The 24,630-nt window shown below is 37.2% G+C and overlaps 3 protein-coding genes across 5 annotated transcripts in view; 1 reads left to right on the top strand and 2 right to left on the bottom strand.

The window, feature by feature from the left end:
- Positions 1-12,943, bottom strand: part of LOC106181527 (dynein axonemal heavy chain 3-like) — a 33,378-nt gene extending 20,435 nt beyond the window's left edge. For both annotated transcript variants that reach the window (XM_087004425.1, XM_087004426.1), the window contains exons 1-28: positions 12,696-12,943; positions 12,075-12,176; positions 11,617-11,803; positions 11,145-11,268; positions 10,768-10,900; positions 10,372-10,561; positions 10,030-10,225; positions 9,388-9,513; positions 8,899-9,094; positions 8,452-8,631; positions 7,874-8,010; positions 7,587-7,692; positions 7,154-7,332; positions 6,903-6,996; positions 6,496-6,586; positions 6,135-6,325; positions 5,635-5,866; positions 5,182-5,393; positions 4,848-4,939; positions 4,491-4,605; positions 3,727-3,897; positions 3,131-3,393; positions 2,389-2,590; positions 1,997-2,203; positions 1,524-1,638; positions 1,098-1,293; positions 823-931; positions 192-482 (exon numbers count right to left, since the gene is read on the bottom strand). In XM_087004425.1, coding sequence (XP_086860551.1) covers positions 192-482; positions 823-931; positions 1,098-1,293; positions 1,524-1,638; positions 1,997-2,203; positions 2,389-2,590; positions 3,131-3,393; positions 3,727-3,897; positions 4,491-4,605; positions 4,848-4,939; positions 5,182-5,393; positions 5,635-5,866; positions 6,135-6,325; positions 6,496-6,586; positions 6,903-6,996; positions 7,154-7,332; positions 7,587-7,692; positions 7,874-8,010; positions 8,452-8,631; positions 8,899-9,094; positions 9,388-9,513; positions 10,030-10,225; positions 10,372-10,561; positions 10,768-10,900; positions 11,145-11,268; positions 11,617-11,803; positions 12,075-12,176; positions 12,696-12,716 — 4,458 coding nt within the window. In that variant the 5' untranslated portion in view covers positions 12,717-12,943. The remainder of the gene's footprint in view (positions 1-191; positions 483-822; positions 932-1,097; positions 1,294-1,523; positions 1,639-1,996; positions 2,204-2,388; positions 2,591-3,130; positions 3,394-3,726; positions 3,898-4,490; positions 4,606-4,847; positions 4,940-5,181; positions 5,394-5,634; positions 5,867-6,134; positions 6,326-6,495; positions 6,587-6,902; positions 6,997-7,153; positions 7,333-7,586; positions 7,693-7,873; positions 8,011-8,451; positions 8,632-8,898; positions 9,095-9,387; positions 9,514-10,029; positions 10,226-10,371; positions 10,562-10,767; positions 10,901-11,144; positions 11,269-11,616; positions 11,804-12,074; positions 12,177-12,695) is intronic.
- A 287-nt stretch (positions 12,944-13,230) lies between these two features.
- Positions 13,231-16,012, top strand: LOC106181532 (E2F-associated phosphoprotein). 2 transcript variants are annotated; one of them, XM_013565949.2, is made up of 5 exons: positions 13,231-13,682; positions 13,984-14,147; positions 14,290-14,382; positions 14,621-14,909; positions 15,162-16,012. In XM_013565949.2, the coding sequence occupies exons 1-5, from the start codon at positions 13,609-13,611 to the stop codon at positions 15,646-15,648; spliced, it is 1,107 nt and encodes a 368-aa protein (XP_013421403.2). In that variant the 5' UTR covers positions 13,231-13,608; the 3' UTR covers positions 15,649-16,012. The 2 variants fall into 2 exon arrangements, with proteins under 2 accessions (XP_013421403.2, XP_013421402.2); XM_013565948.3 differs by having other exon boundaries at positions 13,242-13,682; positions 14,618-14,909.
- On the bottom strand, positions 15,954-24,468 carry LOC106181531 (thymus-specific serine protease). The gene is made up of 11 exons (XM_087003157.1): positions 24,247-24,468; positions 23,355-23,521; positions 22,977-23,094; positions 22,424-22,553; positions 22,022-22,145; positions 21,657-21,782; positions 21,118-21,381; positions 20,377-20,521; positions 17,467-17,649; positions 17,018-17,163; positions 15,954-16,735 (listed from the first exon to the last, which is right to left on the bottom strand). Exons 1-11 carry the CDS (start codon positions 24,308-24,310, stop codon positions 16,643-16,645), a joined length of 1,560 nt encoding a protein of 519 aa, XP_086859283.1. The 5' UTR covers positions 24,311-24,468; the 3' UTR covers positions 15,954-16,642.
- Between the last annotated feature and the right edge of the window lie 162 nt (positions 24,469-24,630).

The following is a 24,630-nucleotide window of genomic DNA, read 5'->3' as shown; positions in this document are numbered from 1 at the left end:
CATGGTGAACTCACCTTCAAGTTATCTGGCAGTTCCTGGTGCCCTGCGTATCCAGGATTCATGGTGAACTCACCTTCAAGTTATCTGGCAGTTCCTGGTGCCTTGCGTATCCAGGATTCATGGTGAACTCACCTTCAAGTTATCTGGCAGTTCCTGGCGCCCTGTGTATCCAGGATTCATGGTGAACTCACCTTCAAGTTATCTGGCAGTTCCTGGCGCCCTGCATATCCAGGGTTCATGGTAATAAACATGGTGCAGGAGGGATCCAGTGTGAGCTCAGTGCCTTCAAAGATGAACCTCTTCAGTCTGTTGCCAATGGCTTGCTGAATACATTGGATCTGTTGAGCAACTACAGACAGCACTTCTAACTCTATTCTGTTGAACTCATCAAAGCATGCCCAGGCCCCAGCCTGTGCCAGACCTTTGAAGAACTTCCCCATGGCCTTGTAGTCCAAACCATCTGAGCAGTTGAACACAACACACTGAAACAGAGAGCAGATTGTGTTAGCTGTGACTAGTAACATTGTGTTGAACTGCCTGTTCATTCATAGCATAAGGAAATCAAATTACTTGTTTAGCCATAGCCTTAGCCAAATCTAATTAACTGTTTAGCCACTACCTTACCCAAATCTAATTACCTGTTTAGCCACAGCCCTAGCCAAATTAAATTACCTGTTCAGTCACAATCTTAGCCAAATCAAATTACCTGTTTAGCCACAGCCTTAGCCAAATCAAATTACCCGTTTAGCCACAGCCTTAGCCACATTAAATTACCTGTTTAGCCACAGTCTTATCCAAATCAACCTAGCCAAATTAAATTACCTGTTTAGCCACAGCCTTAGCCAAATCCTTGCAGGTCTCTGTCTTCCCTGTACCAGCAGGTCCCTCAGGAGCGCCACCTAGATTCAATTTCAGGGCGCCCATCAATGTCCTGAAAGACAAGGGATATACTCATCAAATGCACACGCACACACAAACAACTAGCTGAATACACTGACTTACACTGTATACCACATGAATATGTGCACAAACAAACAACTTAATAAAATTTGCCTAACACTCAATACAGATTAGTATGTTTATTGCTAGAAATATACCTGTAACACCTATCTGTCAGTGCTGTGATGACAAGACGTGCAGAGTTGCCCAGATATTCATAGCCATAGTTAATATCTGTAGTGATCATCCTGACAATGACATCTTTCTCCCAGTAGTAGCGTAGCTGGCTCAACCAATCAAAGGCATTGGCACTGGTGACGTTATTCTCTGCCAGACTACTGACAACATCACGAGCTAGAAAGATAAATGTACATACAGAGATTAAGATGGCTTATTTTATTGTTTTCATTTAAGATTCTTTTTCATTTTTAGCCTAGCCTGATTAATGCATTCTGCTGAATACTCATACAATGTGTTACTTTGTAATAATGATCAAATTGACATAAGAACTAAATCAATGATAAGAAAGTAGTACAATATAAATCAATGATAAAAAAGGAGAACAATATAAATCTTATCCTCACCATGGACATCAATGACAGTGAGAGCTCCCAGGGTGACACGGGCACCCCCATCCAGCTTCCCTCTCACCAGCTCTACTATCTCAACCAACTGCTCATTACTCTTATCTAGGTATTTCTATAAACAATAGAAATCATGTTTATAAACTGTTCACTAGATATTTCTGCAAATTAGGCATTATTTGATGTTCAATATTGCAGTCCGTGTGCTTCTGTAAATTACACTAACTCTCATATCTAGGTATTTTTGAGAACATTATCAAATATGACAGTAACTCAAAACACAGTAAGGTTGCTAATGGCAATAATAATTTATAGTACAAATATTAGCAATATAACCCGAGTTAACAGAATGGAATGTTTCAAATTCTATCATCACAGATTGTAAAACAGATCCTTGTGATCTACAAAGAAGTGAGGATATGCTACATCAGCAAACTCCATTAATTGAAGCCCAGCGTATCTACAACTATTACCTTCATTCCATTCTTCTCCTTCATGGCTGCGGTCACCTCAGATGTCCAGTAGATGGAGCTGGTGCAGATGACAACCTGACCAGGCCACTCCAATACCCACTTGTTCCTTGGTGTCTCTTGGTAACCCTTGACTGCCTTGCTGATCACATCACGTACACTCTTTAACATCTGTTCTTCCACCTGAATCAGCCATTTCTCCACCATGCCCTACAAATACACAGCACTATAACCTGAACAGCATTTAATAATATAACAACACTCACAGATAAATCTGATGCCAATACTACATCTGCCTTAGCCATAAATAATAAAATATGCTGCACCTAGCTGGTACAGTCTTATTGACAAATGGCACCGTTTTAGCCAGAAATCATTCAAACAGGTGTGCTCACCTTGGCCTTAGCTGGTACGATTTTACTGACAAAAGGCACTGTCTCCTTCTCAGCAGAGATCATCCCCAAAATCTCCTGTTCCTCAGTAAACTCCAGCTTGGCGATGCCTTCAAAGCACTTCTTCAGGTGAGGCTGGACGCGGGTCGGGTCCTTGGTCTCTGATAAGATCTCCAGCAACTCATCATTGGACAGGAAGAAGAACCTAAGTAAATTATAGGTCAAAGGTCAGATCTATTATACCAGCAGATGCCTTGATTTTTACTGATCTAAAACTTGACATTTGCAAATAGGGTATTTCATCATCTTACTTGGCTCACCAGTTAATAATTTACTATATACTAATTTAATGTTCCTAGACCTCTAACTTCTCTGCTACAGCATTATCAGGCATTACATAACACTGACTAGTTTGTGTAGGTAGTTACTTCCCTCCTTATATCATCAGACATTCGGGAATTAAGACTTACCTTGGGAAGAACAGTCTCTTCTTCTCCAGATAGTTATTTAATATCTCAGACTTACCTTGGGAAGAACAGTTTATTCTTCTCCAGATAGTTATTTAATATCTCAGACTTACCTTGGGAAGAACAGTCTCTTCTTCTCCAGATAGTTATTTAATATCTCAGACTTACCTAGAGAAGAACAGTCTCTTCTCCTCCAGATAGTTCTTTAATATCTCAGACTTACCTTGGTAAGAACAGTCTCTTCTTCTCCAAATAGTTATTTAATATCTCAGACTTACCTTGGGAAGAACAGTCTCTTCTTCTCCAAATAGTTATTCAGTCCTTTCTGGATCTCCTCTAGTAGCACATTGGACTCATTCAGTCTCCCCAGCATGTTGTTCTGAGCTGTGGCCACCAAACAGTGAGGATCCTTCACAGACTCTGTCATGATGTCCTTCCAGTAGCTGTCTACTATACCAAACTTCCTGCCCTCCTCTGGCATCTGAGCCATGATGTCCTCAGAGCTGAAGATAGGCTCCAAGTACAGCCAGGTGGCTTGACACTGAAATAATATCATATATACAATATCATATCATATATATATATATATATATAGCTTCCAGTACACCCAGGTGGCTTGACACTGAAATAGTATCATATGTATTATATCATATAAATAGCTCCAAGTACAATCAGGTGGCTTGACACTGAATAGAAAGAGACACCATGATATGTAGTGTATTAGTCTATGTATTGTCTACATGCCACACCGGGTGTCATATCACAACAACTACAATATAAGCTCCAGGTACAGCCAATCAGCATTGTTATATATATAACTTCAATTTAAACACACTTGAAAAAAAACAATCTACTAAGACATCTCAGTACCTACCTTGAGCCAAGAGTCCAGAATATCCTGCATAAGTAGCAGTTTCTCTGTCCATTCTTTCATCTCTGCCTCAAATGGTTTGACAAATGGTGACCCCTGCATGGTTTGAGCCTTGACAATGTGGTCATCTAGCAACATCTGGACCTCGTCCACTGCTGACAGGATACACACACCCTGAAATATGATATGTAAACTACTGTAAGGACATCTTTTACAATGTGGTCATCTAGCAACATCTGGACCTCGTCCACTGCTGACAGGATACACACACCCTGAAATATGATATGTAAACTACTGTAAGGACATCTTTTACAATGTGGTCATCTAGTAACATCTGGACCTCATCCACTGCTGACAGGATACTCACACCCTGAAATATGATATGTAAACTACTGTAAGGACATCTTTTACAATGTGGTCATCTAGTAACATCTAGACCTCATCCACTGCTGACAGGATACTCACACCCTGAAATATGATATGTAAACTACTGTAAGGACATCTTTTACAGTGTGGTCATCTAGCAACATCTGGACCTCATCCACTGCTGACAGCTAGAATACTCACACCCTGAAATGTGAAATGTTAACTACTGTACACAACTTTATTCCTTGCCAAATTGTTTGTCAATAATTTACCCAAAAACTTCTGCATCCACAATTCCTGAACAATGAAATATTCTTATAGAATTATGAAATATAAGTAGACACACATACTAATGAATTACTTACAGAGTCTCTATAGGAACAAACTAATGAATCACTTACAGAATCTCTATAGGGCACAAACTCAAACTGCATATCTTGCCATTCAAACTTCATCTTCTCCAGAGCTTTCTCCAGGGAGTACTCCTTGCTAGCAGCGCCACCTATCTCTTCCAACCTGCCAAGACAAGACACAATGGAAGATACAAATGACATAAACTGATCATAAAAATGTGAGTCAGAGCTTTGATGTGGAAAAACAATGACACCGTATCAAATGAAAATTTGTCAAAAACAGCAATATGTGTATTGCACAGCATAAAGAATATTATTTTGATCATATAAAACAAATAACCCTCTTTGTCTTCATCCTGATAATATAGTGCTTTCAGTGTGTACTATATGAAAAAAATAACTTACTTTTCAATGTGTTTGGTCAGTCCATACTCTAACATCTGGTTAAGAGAGGTCTCAGGTTCTGGTCTGATGTTCATCCCAACAGCATCACTCATCTACAAATATAGAAAGCAACCATAATAATAATTCCCTGCACTATGACACCACTGTATACAGCACTTAATCACAGTGTATATCTCACTCATGGAAACATTTGTTATGTACAATGATGTGCATTTTATTTGTATGATTACTATAATAAACATTAAACATGTGACAAATCCTGACCTCATGCTGGCACCCACCCGTGGATATAGTTGTTATAGCAACACTTGTTTTACATGTGGAATATACTCACCAACTGCCAGTGTCTGTCCTTGATACCAGGGTTACATATAGTGTGCAGTATAGGCAGGTTCTGCTTGAACTTGTCAATCTTGTTCCTATTGGCTTCTGCAATCCTCTTAGGTCCTGCCTGGTCAGCAAACTTCTTGGTCAACTGGTGCATTGTTCTGTACATATCACTGATCTCATTCTCTATCTCCTCAGCATTCAGACCAAGGAATGGACCTGAAAACCATAACTGTCTTTATAGTTTCACTGGCTCTGTAAATAGTTCTACTAAAAACATATAGCTTCAGTTGTAAAAAGGTTTTGATGAGATCTATATGAAAATGTCTGCAGTAAGGCTTGGATCTCTGTGGTGAGGTGGTCTACCCCCAGTGCAAGACAATCTGGTAAAATGTTGTCTATGGTGTAGTGCAGTATTATGTATAGTGCATTACAGATTGTATATATTTCTTCAACCTACCATTGGTCCAAATGTCATTCTTCTGGTGGAAGTTGAGGGCAGTTTTCCAGAGTTTATCATAGGGTTCCTTGGCTGAGAACATGGCCTGTAGAATGGGGAAGGTGCTCAGTTCCCACTCCAGCAGGCGTTCCTCCTCATTAATGGCCTCCAGCTCATCACGTGCGGCCTCCAGGTTGTCATGAAGCTTGGTCAGGGTCTCCACATTGTTCTTCATCTCCTCTGGACTCATAATCTACAATATAATATACACACCATTGTAACAGTAACAGGAACAACATAGGTCAATAACAAAGTCAAACGATACAGATATTTCAACATAATTTCAGTCAAACAAAAATCAATTTGGCACAAAAAGAGAGGCACAAAATTTTATCTCTTCATACTCACCATAAAAATGATATAAATACGACCCCTCATTTATACTAATGGATTTATTACCAGTAGCAAATTGTAACTATTCTTCCAAGAAGTTTTTGAATGTTTTACTTCAGAATCCATACCTCTTTCTTGCGGAATGACTCCACTTCCTTGTTGTACTCAGTGAGTTTCTGTTCAAAGGCCTGTGTCTTGGCCCTGACTGCCTCCTCGACTTGTTCCCGTCTGTTAGAGATACGTCCCTGGGCCAACTCAAACACTTTACCCACTGACTTGGGCCACTTGAACACTTTGCTGTTAATCTTCAAGTCCTCAGCTACAATAACATACATTTTATTAATGAGCAGATATAGTAAGGGAGGCGATACCATGGCACAGGACACACTGTGTTTCAGGTACTTCAGTATTTCTTGGAGAAAAAAAAACATAAGAAAATCAAAAGTTTACCTCTTAGAAATGAATAATAATCAGGAAAATAATTCTTACCTTCAAATATAGCATAATCCAACAAAAACATGAGTCTGTTTCCTGCCTCGTCTACCTCTTCCTTCAGTTTGTAGGCTGTCACATCAGTAGACTGGAAATATTACAAGTCAGCTAGAACATCAATCTAAATATTTAAATTTGTGTATTTATAACTGCTGTGTAGAAAGGATAAAAACATGCAAGTCAATTTAAATTTATTGTAAATATAACTGAAATGGTGACCTGTGATAAACAATTGAACAAGACTTATTTTTCTTTTTGGTATAATATCCTGACATCATACTGCTTTACACAATTAAACCATGTAATATCACATCACTTCATGTTCTCTATACAATACTACCATATGATAGCAAACAGTGTTATACAGAGTCCAATAGGTCTGTGATATAAGTAAGACCACTTACATTCTGCAGGTAATGTGTTAGCTCTACCACATCAGCTGTAGTCTCCAGTTTACCACTTAGTGTCTCTGACATCTCATCATACTGCCTGATGATTCTGGAACAACAACAACAACAGTCAATTATAAGTCAACTTAACTGTGATAATGTATCTTGTTTCCCACCCAATTTTCAGTAACAAATTACATATTAAAAGTATTGTCCAGTTCACTCACCCTTTATTACATATTAAAAGTACTGTCCAGTTTACTCACCCCTTATTCAGCTCCTTGTTCTCCTTGACCTCAAAACTGACCAGTCTGTCCTTGAGCCGGTTGGAGCGGTCACACAGCTCCCTGTTCAGGTCCACACAGTCCAGACAGAACATACTCAGTGGCACTGTGATCCTCAACAGAGCTATCTCATTCCACAGGTCAATGTAGCTGTGGATTTTCTGGAAGTATATTTATCACAGTTGAAGCTGGTTTATAGATTTTATATCCTGTCTTTAAAGAATTATTTTGATTGGTGAAACTGGTGAAACATTGGTTAATCCTCTTCATTAATTTTAATTTATTATCAATACTTCACATTTCTATTTATGTGCTTTCAAACCCTTTAAGTGTTGTGCAGAAACATTGGTTAACATAATTCATTAATGTTAATTTATTATCAGTAATTCACATTACTATCTTTGTGTTTTCAAACCTTTTTGAATGCCAGAATAGAATGTTCTTCTTTGAGGAACGCAGTAACGTCTTGGTCTGCCTTGTTGTTCAGGAGGTCACTGTACTTTTTGTATGTATTCAAATACCTGGAAGGTTTACAAAAAATTATCAAAACCAATTTCAGAGATTAAATGTCGTTAAGATTAGATTGGTCTTTTTGATCACCTGCAACTGCTTCTACAAGTCTTCAATAGTATTTACTTTAAAAGCTAGATCTCAAATGTTAACTCCTTTACCTAGAATTTATTGTCATCACTTTGATCTTACTTCTGTGGTCCCAGAGTGTTCACTCTGAAGATCTCCATGGCTCTGTCTGTAAAATCTGTCACCAAGCTTTCTTCTATTTTCACTGACCGCAGCAACAATTTCTGACCTCTCATTTCTGGGGCCATCTCAACCTCCACCTGCAATTATTAAATCAGCATTAGAAGAGGCCATGTCAGCTTGTATGTTAGATGATATTAACAGAATTCAGGGTGCCATTTACACAATCAAGATACATATTCAAGGTACATTACCAAAGCATTTTATGGTGACACACTGTAACTTTAAATGCCTTCTCCACTGGCTATGGTGTCAGAGAACACACTTTGGGACCATTTCCAGACCCTATTGTACTAAATGTGGATTGATCTATCTCCAAGGGAATTCTCTCTAAATTGCAATCATCTTAAGGGGCTTAAATGTCTGTCACGCCTACTGAAGCTAGGGGTCATTAATTATCGTTTAGCAGCTTTAGTAGGCAGGCCAGACATCTAAGCTGGTTAAGCTGAAAGCAATTTAGTGAGAAACGCCTTCAGATCTGTTAGATCAATTTATCTATGGGAACCCAGTCATACACTTACCCTGGGGATACCTTCTCCACTGGCTATGATGTCAGAGAAACATCTGAGGATGATATCCTTGCACTCCCTGAATGGCGGGTCAAACAAAATCTTGGGTTCCTCCACTCTCAACTTGATGATCATCACCTGGGCCATCACAAACTGCAGCTCATCAAACTCCCCATCAAAGTCATTGCCAGCCTGGAAATAGACAGAGCAACATAGTAAAATGATGGGAAGGAATCTGACCAACCTTCTTGGATGTCTGGAAATACACTGTGATTTGGTGATAAAACTGTGTATACCCATTAAGGCCACTACTCCACAAGAAAATGATTTCCTGCAATGCACTGGTTATTACATGTACAGCTATCACATCTCTGTCAAAATACCTGAATGTGCAAAAACCTAAATCCAAAAGAACACAAAATAGCATGTATCTCAGAAAACCTGTATATTAAAACTTACAGCATGAATCTCAAAGAACTTGAGGAAGTCTGCCAGAGAGTTGACCACCATGCTTCGTAGCTGCAGAGACATGAGTGCAGCCACGCTGCCAAAGAATTCCTGCACCAGCTCTGTAGACTCATTGTCATCTTCAGGCACCAGATATTCCCACAGTTCAGGTCTCTCTCTGAACAGCTGGGCACAGCTTGGGATCCAGCTGAAATAGTCCAGGTACACAGTGCACTTATCTAACAGGTGACTTTAAATAATAGTAGTACATGTACAAGCTGGTATGCACACAAAGAATAGCTTGCATAATAAAAAAGGATAATTCTCTTTGACTTACTACTCATCATTTAGCATCAAGGGCTACATTAAGCTTCAGTGCAGCATGTACAGATCTCTTATCTGGTATTTAGTCTTTGTGGTAACTCACCTCTTAGTCAGGATATCATGGGCATCCCAGCACTGCTTCTTTACCAGGGACTCAAACTCAGTGTATTAACTCACCTCTTAGTCAGGATATCATGGGCATCCCAGCACTGCTTCTTTACCAGGGACTCAAACTCAGTGGGTAACAGAGGAAGCTCTGCTGCCAGCAGCTCTTCAAGCTTCACAAACCTCAAGTGGCTGAAACTGCAAGGTAAAATTGTGTTGTATATAATATCAAATGTAGGACCAGTATAGAATGTGTTAATATGTAACAAAGTACCAAAACACAAGTATTTACACCTGGTTACAGCACAAACAGTGAAGCTGCATTCCCACAGATTTAGATCGATCTTACTAGATTGACCTAACTCCCTGGGCGTTCACGCTAAATTGCAGTCAGCGAGGCGCACGGAAGCTAATTACCCCCTTACATTTTGTAGTAGGCTGGACGGACATTTAAGCCGGATTATCTGACAATAATCTAGTGAGACTCCCCACGGGGATAGATCGATCTAAAATCTATGGGAATGCACCCTCAGAAATGGTGTTATATGTTTAAAGTAATGTGCTACGTTTGATCTGTATGTGGCAATAAGATTCAAACTGGGTAAATTTTTGGAATTGTGTTTGAAGCTATACAAAGTTCAAAACGCACTATGCTGAATGCAACTCATACACTTTGTTACATAGTGTTTAGTCTTCTTGCTGTGAGTTCTGTACCTTCTGAACCAAAGATTCTGTAACTCCTGCATGATAGGGTTAGTTGTAAACAAATGTGTGTTCAACTCCTCCTTCATTTGTGCGTAGTTATCATGCCAGGGTACGGGAGCACGGATGATCCTCTGAGGGAAAGGACGCGGTACCCAGGCAATGTGAAGACGCTCCTTCTCTGTGGGATCTTTGAGGATGTAGTCCACTGTAATATTACAATTAATGTTTAAAATATAAAACAATTACTGTCCACTCAAACCATATCAAATACTGACAGCAAATAGTTCATTGCCATAACACAACTAAGTTGGAGTCAAGTCATGGTTTCCTACAGATAAAAAGGTCACTTACCAATACACTTCCTGAGACTCAGCTCATAGTCTCCTGTGACCTCCTCATGAAGGTCTTTCACCATTCCATCCAGCTCAGGCTTGGACAAGATGGCGTCTGGAATCAGTTTGTGGACATTCTTCATCTGTTCTGGAGGCTGGGGAGCCAGCATGCTCTTCTGAATGCCTTTGTTGATGTAATAATAATAACGCTGCAAAACAAATATATGTATAACTTATATCCCTAACTCCTGACAATACATAGTATATACTTTGTTTAATACATAGAAACACACTGCTTCACCTAACACACTCCACACATAACAATATATCCACACATAACACAATGTCCACATATAACACTATGTCCACAAATAACACAATGTCCACACATAACACTATGTCAGCTCCAGCTTACCTCCATGTCTCTATCTGAAGGTTCTCCAATAACCTGCCGCATTTCATCCTCTATATTCTTCATAATATTGAGCTGTTCCACTGGCGTAATGGGACGACTTCCACATGGCTCCTCTGCCACACCATTGGTATGCCTGACAACACAAGCCATCTCTCTCTTATACAGATAATACTTTACTTTGAATAGAACTTTATCATATCATCATACATACAAGTAGATACAAACCCTAAATATGTGCAGATATTGCTTGTGTGATATATTTGACAGAGATCTTCCAAAATAAATTTGGGAAATGCTAATTAAATTCTTTTGTTAATAAGTAATACTTGAGAATGATTTCAACTTAAAAACAACTAACAAATAGAATGATAACTCACCCATTTTCTTCTCTTTCTTTAGTTTTCTTCTGTTTTCCAGACCTTGGTGAAATCTGAATCCCATTCTGTACACCATCACGTGGTGACACCTGTTGGGCACGTCTGCGAGGAGACTTGACAGAGCCTTGAGTTACAAATAATGATACAAATACACAGAACTGGTACACAGGAAGTATGATATAGGGGTATTTGACAGTTTTAAAGAAAGGAATAAAAAAATATTAAACACAAAACTTGAAAAATACAAAAATAAAGATTTTACAACATGTGTTTTAATATAAGGGCCCACATAGCTTTTTATCAAACGTAAGACAGTTATTATCATAAAATATTAAAAAATTTCTTCAGCTATATACTTTATGTGAACCATAAAAGAAATATCAGTTCATAAAGTATCAGTTTCTTTCACAAACTATAAGCAAAAGGACTTTTACAATTCTACATTAAGTCTGATAAAAAATATTCCAGCTACCTTCTACTCTGTGTGGAGGTTTTCTCTTGAGTAGTTCTCTCATCTTGAGGTCACTGGCTGTAGGAGTGTAGTTGTTAGCAATGGACTCACTGGGAGTCCGGTAATGTTTCTCCTCTTTAAATGGAGCAGCCAGAGTCCATGAGGTCCCCTTCATAATTGGAGGATGTTCACTGTTTTTCAACACCACCTGTTTAAAGATATATAAATTATGTACATTATATTTTGCAATCAAATGTTTTTATCATTATGTAATCCTCGCTATACCTCTTAATCACTTCACACCCACACACCCAGATAAACCATTTAACTATAACTTCTTTCTAACCATATATTTACACCTGATGTAGAGAGATGTGAAATATACTGTTTTTGTTAAACACCAACTTCTGTGTTATACTATTTTTCGTGTAAGAGAAGGGTCAATGTCTCCCCATATTACAATATACATTATGTCTTACCTGGTACAGTTCAGACCTTTCTCTTTGTGCAGATCTTGGTAAAGGTGGGAGGCCTGGCAGACCACGGGTCTTACTACAGCTGAGGAGTGGAGTCTCAGCATGCTGGAAATAGAACCTCACCATTACTGACACATCGTTATGTCCATATAAAAATAAAGTAAGAGTAAAAGATAAACATATCCCTTGAGTCTTTCACAGATATGTTACCAATAAAAATGAAATGGTCAACAGCAGGATTTAAGTGCACAATTTCTGTCCCATATATTCATTACTTAACGCAAGGAATGGTGAAGCTGCCACCAAATGTATGTTGTTTTAAAGTTTCCAGGGAAATAGCATTTTCCTATCTTAATCAAGCTGTGCTTACATGCATTTATGAAAGAATAATAACAGAATATACTAGTATCTGGAATACCATCTAAAAAAAATACACACTGGTATTTGTTGTATTATTCCAAACACATACTGCAGAAGCAGAATATTGTAGCTATAATATTGATGTTTTAGAGTAAAGCATCGTTTTTTGCACTCAGTATTTTCAGACTGGAACATAAATGTAACTCGTGCACAGTAAAACTGTTTATTTTAATTGCTTCGAACTGACATATTTACAATACGTACCTTAGCTCTATCTAAAGCCATGTTTGCCGTTTTGAACTGCTACTGAATTAACTGTCTGTCCACAGCAGGATGCGCCTTTTAGTCACTTTAATAACGCGTGAGTTTATTTGTCTAACGGTGATATTACCGAGTCCGCAATGCATCGCATCGTGGACTCATTGTCATAAATTTCCAAATGTTTTCAGTGTAGTGCAGTTCCAGAAGCCATTTTCTTAATCAACATCCGGGCACTTCGGTTGCCAAGATTTTCTAGCTTTGTTCCTTGTTAACGGAGGATAAGATTTTTGTTTATTTAACAAGTTAAATTAATGATATTATTGTAGCTATTATTATTTTAATATTTAAGTTAATGATATTTGATCAAATTATGTGTTCTAAAATATTATCTTGCGATTAATTTTTATTCTTTCTATTGTATTACTCCTGATATATTTAAGGAACTAGTCATTAGCAGTACGTGTTGGGTCAGCGTGACAGCCAGTTTTTCATGCACCGTGTTACTCGCATTAATATGATATTGTTGCTATGATCCTGTTATCAATGTTTGATTTCTATCGTATTTTCAGCTTCTTATGCTTACCTACTTAATGCACACGTTAAGCAAAAAAATTATTCTGCTGTAACCGCGTGTAGATACTGTAACGAGTTTAGAGTTACTAAAATATTTATAATTTTGAATATGATCACTATTTGCACTAAAGTGCAATGAGACATGAGTACAAATTTCTCTTTTTCTTTTAATCATACAAAAAATGCTTATTTTGATAAACACACCGCATTGATTAGCCAAGACATTACGTCACGTGTTTTACTTTGTGAAAATAGCTGCGCCCTGCTAAGATTAACCGAGGTTTCCCCCCTGTAAGAGGTTTTGTGCCATTTTTCTACATCATTAGATAATCAGTCTTAAAATATGGATTCATCTATACTGGAGGATTATGATGGATACGATATAGAAGAAGATAGTGACCAAGAGAGTGCAGACAGGTCGGTACCCTGAAGCTTTGCCTCAGTTTTTGGTCTTACAAAAATTAAATGGTGATTGCCCCGATGGCGATTAGTACCTAGCATGTAAAGATGAAGACTGAGGTAACCTGAAGTCACATTGTTTGGACCCCCCTCCGGTTTCCTAAAGCTATGAAATATTTATTCTTCTCCTTACTGTAATCTTGTGCCCATTCTAAGTGCCCCCTTCTAAGTGCTTGTGAGAAGGGGCTATGTTTTGTTTTGCTATCAAGTAAAATTACTTATATTCATTATGTTTACAAGTATAATTAATGAATTTCAGTTCGGAGGATGAGATCCATCAGTTCTTACATGGCACGCCAGAACAGAAGAGACGCATTCGACGACGCAGTCTTGGCAAAGAGTCTTCTAGTGAGGATGAGTTTGAGAAAGAAATGAACATGGAGCTGGATGAAACCTTGGAGGAAATAGAGAGAGAAAGAAAGGGTGAGTTACATGCAGTGTCAGTATCTGGCCGTGTTTTTGCCACTGTTTATCTTCATAATATTTTATTTTTTGTAACTTAGAAGTTGTTTTATACTGGTAAATTGTTTAATGAATACTTAAAAAGACACACTTTCAATTCCAGAAAGTGCTGGTCCGTCTGACCCAGCTCAGCAGCAAAGTTATGACAACATTTACTTTGATTCTGATGAAGAAGAGAATAAGCAAGCAGACAAAGGTAACAGTTGGAATTATGCAGTATTTAATGTTTATCTATTCATTTCTTGTGTTTCTTACTTCCAACTCGCCAAAAATGATTTATGTTTTAAATACCTATATTGTTGTGCATGTATTTGGTATTGTCCAATATTAATAACTGAAAAAATGCTTATCAAAAAGCTTTAACTTTCAGTTAAAATTTTGTAATAACATCCTTAAGAGTTTTAAACTTTTCTTTCATGTGTGTATCACAGCAGGGCAAGGGGGCCCTCCCAAACATCCAGTGCTGTCCAATGATGATCTTCTTTATGACCCTGGCATGGATGATGAGGATCAGAGATGGGTGGACAGAATTAGAGAGAGATACCAGCCCACAGCCTCTAAGGTAGCCAAGCCAGGGGGTTACAGGCGAGGAAGTCCAGGTAAAGGTGGCAGTACTGGGTCTAGACAGCGAGGCCAAATACCTGCAGTGAAGCCACTGCCCAAGAGTGATGCAGTATTGAACTGCCCTGCCTGTATGACATCTCTCTGCTTGGACTGTCAGAGGTAGGCACAGCTCAGACTTCTATACAGTAGTCAACTTTTGTTGTATCATCTGCCACAAACCTATCCTTTAAGAACCAAAATGGTTGAAATCAATGTTAACAATTGTGAAAAAACTTTCTGCATAAATTAAGTTATGTAAAAGTTGTTGAGTAATGAAAACCATTACATGGCTAATTTCCACAAATATTTTCTGCTAGTTTTTGTACGTATTAGAACCAACTGTAATGGCAGAAATGATCATATATATTTTAGGCACGACCTGTACAAGGAGCAGTATAGAGCTATGTTTGTTATGAACTGCAAAGTGGACCGAACTGAAATTCTACGCTACCCTAAAAGCTCCATGACAACTAGTCGTAAGCGTAAAAAGAACTCCTCAAAACCAGAACGTTTCCCTGCAGAATCAGATTTGTCTAGTGTTTGTAAATCAAAGCAAAGTACTGATAGCGACAGGAATGACTCAACAGGAAGCATAAAGACCAGTGCAGTGGTGCCTGGTGGTGCTGTATCTGAAGGCAGTGGTGCTGCCACCTGTGACACAAACAGTACATTACCAGACTCCAGCATTCCAAGCAGTGTCCCCAGTGTCCCACAGTGTCCCAGTGGGTCCTCAGTGGCAGCTCCCAGCACAGATGATGTCTACTACCCTGTCAAATGCTCAGAATGTAACACAGAAGTCGGTGTTTTTGACAAAGATGAGATCTTTCACTTCTTTAATGTGCTTGCTAGTTACACGTAATAGGCAATTGAGAAGAGAACCACACTTTCCTTGATAAATATTCTCTATATAATAATATTTATAACTTGAATGTAAGCTTTTGTCTGTAATAAATTGGTGAGGTGGTGCATATTTTAATGACAGTTTCATTCCCAGGGTCACTGCTGTTCACTGCTGACTTAATGTAACAGTGTCAAATTAGTTATTGAAATATTATAGTGCAGAGATTTGTCTTACAGATTGAAGTTGTAATAGCTGACTGTATGAAACAGTGAAAAGATTGCAAGCTAAACTTTAGTTTACTACATTTTATTAACAACAAACTGTTGTTTAGCTATTTTAGAACATTTTATTACAAATAAAAGAGTAAATGGACAATCATGAAGATGCGTTTCAAGCACCATTGGTTTAATATGCTATACATGCAATAAGAAATAAAGGCAGCTGTTTCAAAGTTTCTTGTAAAACAAAATTTCTCCGAACACTTAAGATTATAAATACAGCTTCATAAATAGATGTGCAAATGCATTTTATAAATACAGCTTCATAAATAGATGTGCAAATGCATTTTTAAATTTTAATAAAATGTTTCTAAAATGTTCACTCTATGTTATAAAACACAAAAAGTGCATAGTAATAATAAAATGCTATAACACTCTATTAAATAGTCAACAGAAAGGCAGGCAACCTTCTGATCACAGTGCAACTTGACAATCTTCATGAATCATGGTAATGAATGGCAAATTATGACAGTCCTGCATTACTGAAAGACTAGACACACTAATATGATCAATGCGCATCACAATATTTCAATAGTGAGTCTTTCATTATAGAATATCTTGATGCAAATGTGTAGCTTTTCATAGACATGGTTAAAATCATTAAAACACCTGACTTAGTTTAAATCACTTACACATGAAAATAATTCCAATGTATCTGTATGATTTAAATATCACAGGGTCCATCTCCAGAGGAGCTTTTGCAATTTCTATGAGGATTATTTTTCAATCTGTTTTTAGAGTTTCTGAAAATATAACGTATTGGGATCTTTCTTGCCTGCATGTCCTGTAGCATCTCTCAGCCACTCTCCAATTATGTCGGAAATTTTCTGGATTGAAAAAAATATGGAGATATTAATTTCAGTATCATAATTTTATTAAAAGCTATTTAATAAAAAATGGAATTTCCCTACTTGTTGTCTTAAAAATTATATACTAAAAATAATGAAAATCAGGTTTGTTCTGTAACTAGAATATAGTTTTTAATATCTAACTACAAAACAGAACTGTGATCAAGTTAACTGTGTTAAGACTTGATCACCTACCTGTCTGGTCTGTGTTAAGACTTGATCACCTACCTGTCTAGCCTGTGTTAAGACATGATCACTTACCTGTCTGGCCTGTGTTAAAGCTGGAGGATCCTGTGGCACTGCAGACTCCATGTTAGCACAGTGAGCAGTACCATTAATGAAGATGGCCACCTCAGTGGAACTCTGGTTTCTTAGTACACTCAAGGCATGCCAAGGATCTATGGAGCCTGAATTAAAAACATATGATGTGATAGTGAAATAATATAACTTAATAACCCAAATTAGGCTTCCCTACTGATGGCAAGCTTATTACAATCATACAGCTTACTAAGACAGGCAGTAGAGAGGTAGTTCAAACCATAATGACTAGAAACTTAGCCATTTGTGCAGGAGAGCTGACAAGTGCTTCCCAAATATTTACAACAGGAAAAATTTCCACAACTTGATATAGCTCTACACAATTAACCTTACATCTTTACAACCACTTTATAATTGTACCTGTGCAAGCCTGTACACAAGTGTTTCCTTACCATTCACAAACACAATTCTGCTTCCCTTGGGTCTGTCTGCTCCATAGTAAGCATTAGTGAAGTCCACCCTCCTGGCCACCTCCTCTCCAGGGATGTTAAACACAGACTGACAGATGTCCAGGTTTGACTGGAAGTCCATCTGGTGTGAGAACAGGCACCTGCTACCTTCATCACAGGTCTGATCTGGTTAATAAATAGTAGATGTTAATAACATGTGTGTATTAATATAGACTGCAGGTTTGATTGGAAGTCTATCTGGTGTGAGAACAGGCACCTGCTACCCACATCACAGGTCTGATCTGATCAATAAATACAAGAGTAGATGTTAACAATATGTGTGTTAATACACACTACAAGTTTGACTGGAAGTCCATCTAGTGTGAGAACTGTGTACAATAATCTACACCTACAGTATCCAAACTGTGTACAATAATCTACACCTTTTTTACCGAAAAAAATTAAGAAACTTAATTTTTTTTTAAAAACCTATTTCACTGACACTTATTTATACACTGTAATTGATATTATGTTAAGCTATGATACAAGGTACATGAACATCTAATCAAATTTAACCAATTTTTAACAATTTAAACAATAATAAAACAACTATAGCTTCACATAAGCATTTAAGGGCTTTTATACATACTTTAGCTTTGCATAGACATACACACATATTTAATAATAAAAATCTTACTGCCTTACATCTTTTACTTAAATCAGTCAATAGATAGTACACATTTCACAACATAAAAACTGGTGCATGCATTTTTTAAAAAATTGGATGCAAATAAAGGAAAGTGCCACATATAAAAATTAACAGAAAATTTCATGAAAATCAATCTTAGGACAATTTAGTAGCCTTATTGAAAAAAATCCAGTGAAGTTGATACCTCCATTTTTTTATACATTGAATACAAGAAAAAATAATTATAAAAAATTACTCATGGACAACTTATCTCATTAAAAAAAATGCCTTAGTTTGCAATGAGGTGGGTACCTCCATTTCTCTGTACCTTTCAAGTTCAAGTAAAGTTTTTCATTTCTTTCTAACGCATCAAGGAACTCATCTGTTTTCTTCCCTTGTTTTTCATTTCTGTCTTTATCCTTGTAATAAGCAAGTATATTCAAATTCACCATATCATTGTCCCTTTCCTCAGTACGCAGATCATTCTCTTCCTTCACTTGTTCGTCATTTTCTTCATTGTCCTCCTGGTAACACGCATTTTCAATCAGTTTGGCCTTATCATTGTCCATTTCTCCAACATGCAGTTTTTCCTTTTCCATTACTTGTTCATCATTTCTGTCATTTCCGTCATTGTTCTCATAGTATCTATTTTGTTCAGTCTTTTCTTTCACTTGTTTGTCATTTTCTTCGTTGTCCTCATGGTAACACACATTTTCAACCAGTTTGGTCTTATTTGTGGCCATTTTTTCAACACGCAGCATTTCAACATCAGGGGTTTTCATCATCTTATCACAGGGGAACTTCAACATCTCATCATCAGCGGACTTCAACAGTTCAGCATCACAGGGGGACGACCTCTCTTCATCAGGGAACTGCAAGATTTCTGCATCTGGGGACTTTAATACATCAGAATCGCCACTGGTCATAAGGGGTTTCAAAATCTCAAATTCGGGAGATTTTGCATTGTCAGCAACATCACTGACCACATTATTGTTGCCTCCATCGGGGAGCTGCAACATCTCGGCACCAGGGAATTCTTCTTTTGCAGATTTATCAGCAACGCCGCTGATCACAACCTCATTGCTCTGGATCCCCTCTCTAACTTCTTTCCCTATTGCTGTCTCTTCATCGCAGCTGTCCTCACCCACTGTGGTTCTCTGCCCCACTTCCAGCCGAATGCTGCTTATTATTGCTTCAAAAGATAGTTCGTTTTCGTTGTCATACTCTGTTGTTTCTTCTTTCATTACTTCCCACAGATTTCTTAGGGAATTTGATAGTAAAAGTGCATCTCTTTTACTTGTTTCCTGCGTCTTCAGAACACTACTGATTCCACCCAGACAATCTAACAGCCTGCTGTAGATGTCTGGGTCTTCATACTGGTCCTCGTCTTCATACAGCATCTTGACTATAAACTGCCTTTCTGTCTCAGCTGCTTAAGGTGAAACCTGGGAGCTCGCCATTTGTAATAACCGGTCGGTGGTTATACACTTGTTCTAAGAGTTACATTTTCACCAATAAGACAACTGACACAGGCAGGAATAGTTTTCTGTTACATGGTTTATTCAAGCGCCTGAAGACTCAGGTTTCTTCTACCGTATCTATAACTATCTCTAACTCTCTCAGTCTGTAAGTCTCCCCGTCTCTGCGGTTCAGTCACTGCCTTTATACTCTATCTTAATTTGCATTTCAAATTAGCTTTCATAACTGTCATGAAACATGCCATGCCTATGTACATTAACTTAATTGTAGATACATTTAAATTAAACCTTGATTTGCATTTTAAATGAACTTCTCTTAAACTGCCATGCAACATGTCATGTCTAAGTATATTTGAATAATTAAAACGTACAAATATATACATATCTGATGTATGCAAATTTAGAAGACTCAGTTCTAATTAACGGATCACTACAACCTACAGTATCCAAACTGTGTACAATAATCTACAACTACAGTATCCAAACTGTGTACAATAATCTACACCTACAGTATCCAAACTGTGTACAATAATCTACACTGACAGTATCCAAACTGTGTACAATAATCTACACCTACAGTATCCAAACTGTGTACAATAATCTACACCTACAGTATCCAAACTGTGTACAATAATCTACACCTACAGTATCCAAACTGTGTACAATAATCTACACCTACAGTATCCAAACTGTGTACAATAATCTACACTGACAGTATCCAAACTGTGTACAATAATCTACACCTACAGTATCCAAACTGTGTACATGTCTGGAACATCCACTGTCTCATCATCCCTGTGTCTCCCCTGGTCACTGTCACATTGCTCAGCTTCTTGGTGTAATTAGCCCACGAGTTGTCCACACACTTCTCCTCTGTGGCATTCAACATCATCTGAAAAACAATGCCATCATTTTATAAATAAATCAAGCAGAAACAGAGTTATATATCTGTTTAAAGCTCTTCTACTTTTCTACTTCACTTTTCACAGTTATGCTGGCCACTGATAAACTGGACTGCAACTCAGACATAGCCAAGAACAAAGTGACAGATCTTATTTTAATAACTACATCTTGATAAACAAATATGTAAATGTAATCCTCAGTGAAATATGATGAGGTGAAAATAGGAGATATCAAAAACCCAATAACTCTAAATTCATAAGTTGTTGAAACAAAATGGTTCTCACTTCCCACTTCCTACTTAGTCCACTGGTGGATAAAGCTCTTTACTGGACATACCACTGTATTGGAGTGATCATAGACCCCATTTCCAGAGATTAGATCGATCTACTTTAGATCGAACTAACTCCCTGGGGGTTCACGCTAAATAGCTGTCAGCCGAGCGGACACACAAGTTAATTACCCCCTTACAGCTTGTAGTAGGCGGGACGGACATTTAAGCCGTCTTATCTGACAGTAATCTAGTGAGACTCCCCGCGGGGATAGATCGATCTAAAAGCTCTGGGAATACAACCATAGTCAGCCTACCTTGTTGATAGTCATCAGATTATAATAGGGGTCACTGGATCCTGTCATCATCTGGCACAGTCTGCTGATATTTACATTGGGCATCTCTCCATTGTACTGTACCACACTCATGAAGTGGTCAGCAAGGTTGCTCACAAATGTGACAGTGTCATAGTGAGAGGAGATGTCTCCACAGGACTGGAAGTCTTCAGCAAGGTGTCTGTGCTGCCCTCTTTTGAGCATGTCATCAACTTGACTGAATGCTTTCCTCACTGCTGACGCACACTGTAATGTTACATTTTCAGATTACCAAAATTCTGTTTCAAAAGGACCAAAAGATAAAGGGTTTTATTACCTTAAGATCAATAAAACCAGATAAACTCATTCCTTTTACAAAAGTAGTGCTACCAGCACTGTTCTGAGACCCAATTTTTAAAAATTACAATGAACTGTTAATTTATTAATGGATAATTTATTCTAAAATTCTACCTAGACAAAGTCAATATAAAGACAGTTCAATATCAACATCAAGCTGGCATACAGCAGTATGTAAATATTACCTCCTGCGAACCCTTCACCACAGGATCAGCTAGACTGCTGGCCACCACATCATTGTAACCTTCAAAGTTAGCTTGAGCTCTTACTGGGGCTGAAGAGGCTATGGCACCATACACAATGTGTGGGTACTGGAAGAAGACATAGGACATCTGCTGAACACATACAATACACAATATGGGGGTACTGAAATAATACTCAATGCACAATATGGGGGTACTGGAACAAGACATAGGACATTGCAAAAAAAACTTAAAGCTTGGCCATAACAAATAAACATTTAAAAATATTAATTAAAGATATTGGTTTGTATTGAATTTCACGTTATAATACACACATTGGTGTGTTCATATAGTAATTATAAACAAACCTTTAGTCTAAACCAAGCTGACAGTGCCCCAGGGTAAGACCCACCAAAACAGATCCATGTATTTCTCTCCGTTAAATTGTACTTATTGACAGCATGTTCATAAAATGATGCAAGATCAGCAAGTCTAAAAAAAAAAGAATATCAAAATTTATCTATTATACAACACTCATTTATGGCTGTTTTTTCCTTTTTTTTTTTTTTTTTTTGATCTTTTCATTTCATTTCTTTCTAAGAATGCATCACTCCTGGTGACAAGACGTTTATTTGAAAATGGATCAACAAACTGATAATTCATGTAAAATTCATTATGAGTGCATTACGGTATCCGCATTTCTAAAATCCACTTGTTATAAGCTTGACTTATTTACATGAAAGTAAAAACTATAATTCAGTGTCACTCACGCTTGCTGACTGGAAAGAAACTTGAGATTCTTCAACTCCAGTCCATCATCATTGAGACTGTCACCATAAAACCGATGTTCAACAGCAAAAATTAAAGCACTGTACTTCTCAGCAAGCTGCACATGTTCTCCTAAAATGTTGTTGACATGCAAGAAAACAAAAGAGAATTAATACCACTTTTAATTAAAAGACTGGTAAAAAAAATACATTCCGATTTCATTCCTACCTATCTAATAATTCCACTAAACACTTTTCACATTTATCATCCCTTCTGTCTCATGTGTAGTGTAAGAACGTACATGTACCATGCATGACTAATATCAATTTTGAGTTAAATTATACATTTTAAAAAATGTATATAAATACAACACTATTTAACAATAATGTGTCAAACTCTGTGACAAAGAATAATACCATGAATTGGTTCTTTTTTTTTTTTTTTTTTCTTTTGAAAATATTTCAGATTTGTTGACTTAAAAAATACAAAGCCCTTTAACCAAAACCAACAGTTTACAAACATATAATATTCACCAAAATATGGTATTAAACCTACCCATAATAACATCAAATTCAGAGAGGCCACTTTCTCCACCAATGAACAAGAATACAGGGCCATCTTGCTTCTTTATCCAGTTCCCTGAGTTCACCCAATACCTCTGCTTGTAAGTTGCCTACATATCATAGAACTTAGTCTTAAGAAATTAACTACTTTATTTGGTGTAATGAAAAACTGATTTGTGGCAATGCCACAATGGCAAACTAAAGACTATATACACTGTATATATTTTTAGTGCAAATATATCTTAAAAATCACATTTTCTATGACAATCATACAGCAGATATAGTCTAAAGCAATCTTCTTAATGAGATTAAAGGGATTCAAGAAATTTTACATAAAAATTTAATATTATAGTAATTTGGAGCACTTTACCCTGTTTTCAGAATCAAAGTGATCCAATGGCTGTGTCAAGTACTCAGCAGGGAAAATATCAGAAACAGCATCAGGGAATTTCCCACCAAGTTTACGGTGGACTTCTAAATGTAATCTTTGTCTTCTGTATTCCTGTAATTTTTCTCTAAATTTCCAATGATTTATACCTACAAAACCAAAAAACATGTACACAACTGACACCATATTTAGTACAACATAATACTATAGTTAAATAATACAACACTTAGCCTACTAGTACAACTCTCAATATTATCTCTCTGTATATTTGCCTCTACTCATATTAATATCATGTTATGAGTGTGATTAAAGAGTGTCTGATGAAAGTATACTATATTCAAAACAATTCATTCATTTCCATTACACATGCATTCATCTAAAAAAAATATGAAAAATTAAAGGCACAGGGGGCGATCTTTTGGTACCTTAAACAACCAAGTACCCTGGCAGTTTAATGAGATTTGTTTATATGTCCTTGCTTAATTTTTTTCTGGCATTTTTCACAGTTAATAGTATTATCCCCGTTACGCCTTTATTTATGTCTAAATACTCAATATTTCCTTCTGAACCGAAAGGATCACAATTAACTGGTGCAATATGCTCCATGAAATGGAGCTTGATCAGTTTTCCCCTGATCAGTATCTTATTCAGCTTTTATATGTTCAAATTATTAGAGATTACATAATGATTCATATGCATACTAATTGTTTAGAATCTTTTTTCAAACGCTAAAGATTCAAAACGCTTCATCAATTTGAAAAAATTCCCTGCCAACGGCTTATTGCTTGCACAGTTTCACAACTAAACATAAAGACTGCGAACAATGAACATGTTAACATTGACGGGTAGTGATTGTGCCTTTTAGAACACTTACCAAGGGACAGTGCCTCGTCTACGACGACCAGGAAAATAACCAGCAAGATAAACTTAAGATACATGGTAGCTTTGAAACCGATGGCAGAAGAGAGGCGTATTCACGAGCTCTAACCCTCTACTTTCTGATATATTATCACATGACCACGATCTTATATATTTCTTTCTCACGTGCAAGGTGGTAAAAGTTGTTGATGCATCGTCACATGACTAACAGCAAACTGCGACTAATTCCGAACCGGTAATCAGATTATGAGTAACAAAAATATTTAAAAACTTGCTTTAGGAATATATAGTCGTAGCTTTATGTCTCTTTTGCATAAAAAGCATATATAGAATACTGTTCTCTCATTAAAATCATATTAAAAGAATTTCTTCAAAACCC

The sequence above is a fragment of the Lingula anatina genome, chromosome 2 (assembly GCF_051362555.1).
Source record: "Lingula anatina isolate TDL-2025a chromosome 2, LinAna3.0, whole genome shotgun sequence".
NCBI lineage: Eukaryota > Metazoa > Brachiopoda > Lingulata > Lingulida > Lingulidae > Lingula > Lingula anatina.
The sequence above is the reverse complement of the archived record's forward strand: the minus strand, read 5'-3'. Positions and strand labels throughout refer to the sequence as shown.

Excerpts from the sequence above, each read along its gene's own strand:
- LOC106181532 (XM_013565948.3), top strand. The coding sequence starts at position 13,609 with ATGGATTCATCTATACTGGAGGATTATGATGGATACGATATAGAAGAA. Across the intron at positions 14,148-14,289 it reads AATAGAGAGAGAAAGAAAGG|AAAGTGCTGGTCCGTCTGAC; the intron begins GTGAGTTACATG and ends TTTCAATTCCAG. Across the intron at positions 14,383-14,617 it reads GAATAAGCAAGCAGACAAAG|CAGGGCAAGGGGGCCCTCCC; the intron begins GTAACAGTTGGA and ends TGTGTATCACAG.
- LOC106181531 (XM_087003157.1), bottom strand. The coding sequence starts at position 24,310 with ATGTATCTTAAGTTTATCTTGCTGGTTATTTTCCTGGTCGTCGTAGAC. Across the intron at positions 23,095-23,354 it reads ACTTTGATTCTGAAAACAGG|GCAACTTACAAGCAGAGGTA; the intron begins GTAAAGTGCTCC and ends TATGATATGTAG. Across the intron at positions 21,382-21,656 it reads TGGTGAAGGGTTCGCAGGAG|TGTGCGTCAGCAGTGAGGAA; the intron begins GTAATATTTACA and ends GTAACATTACAG.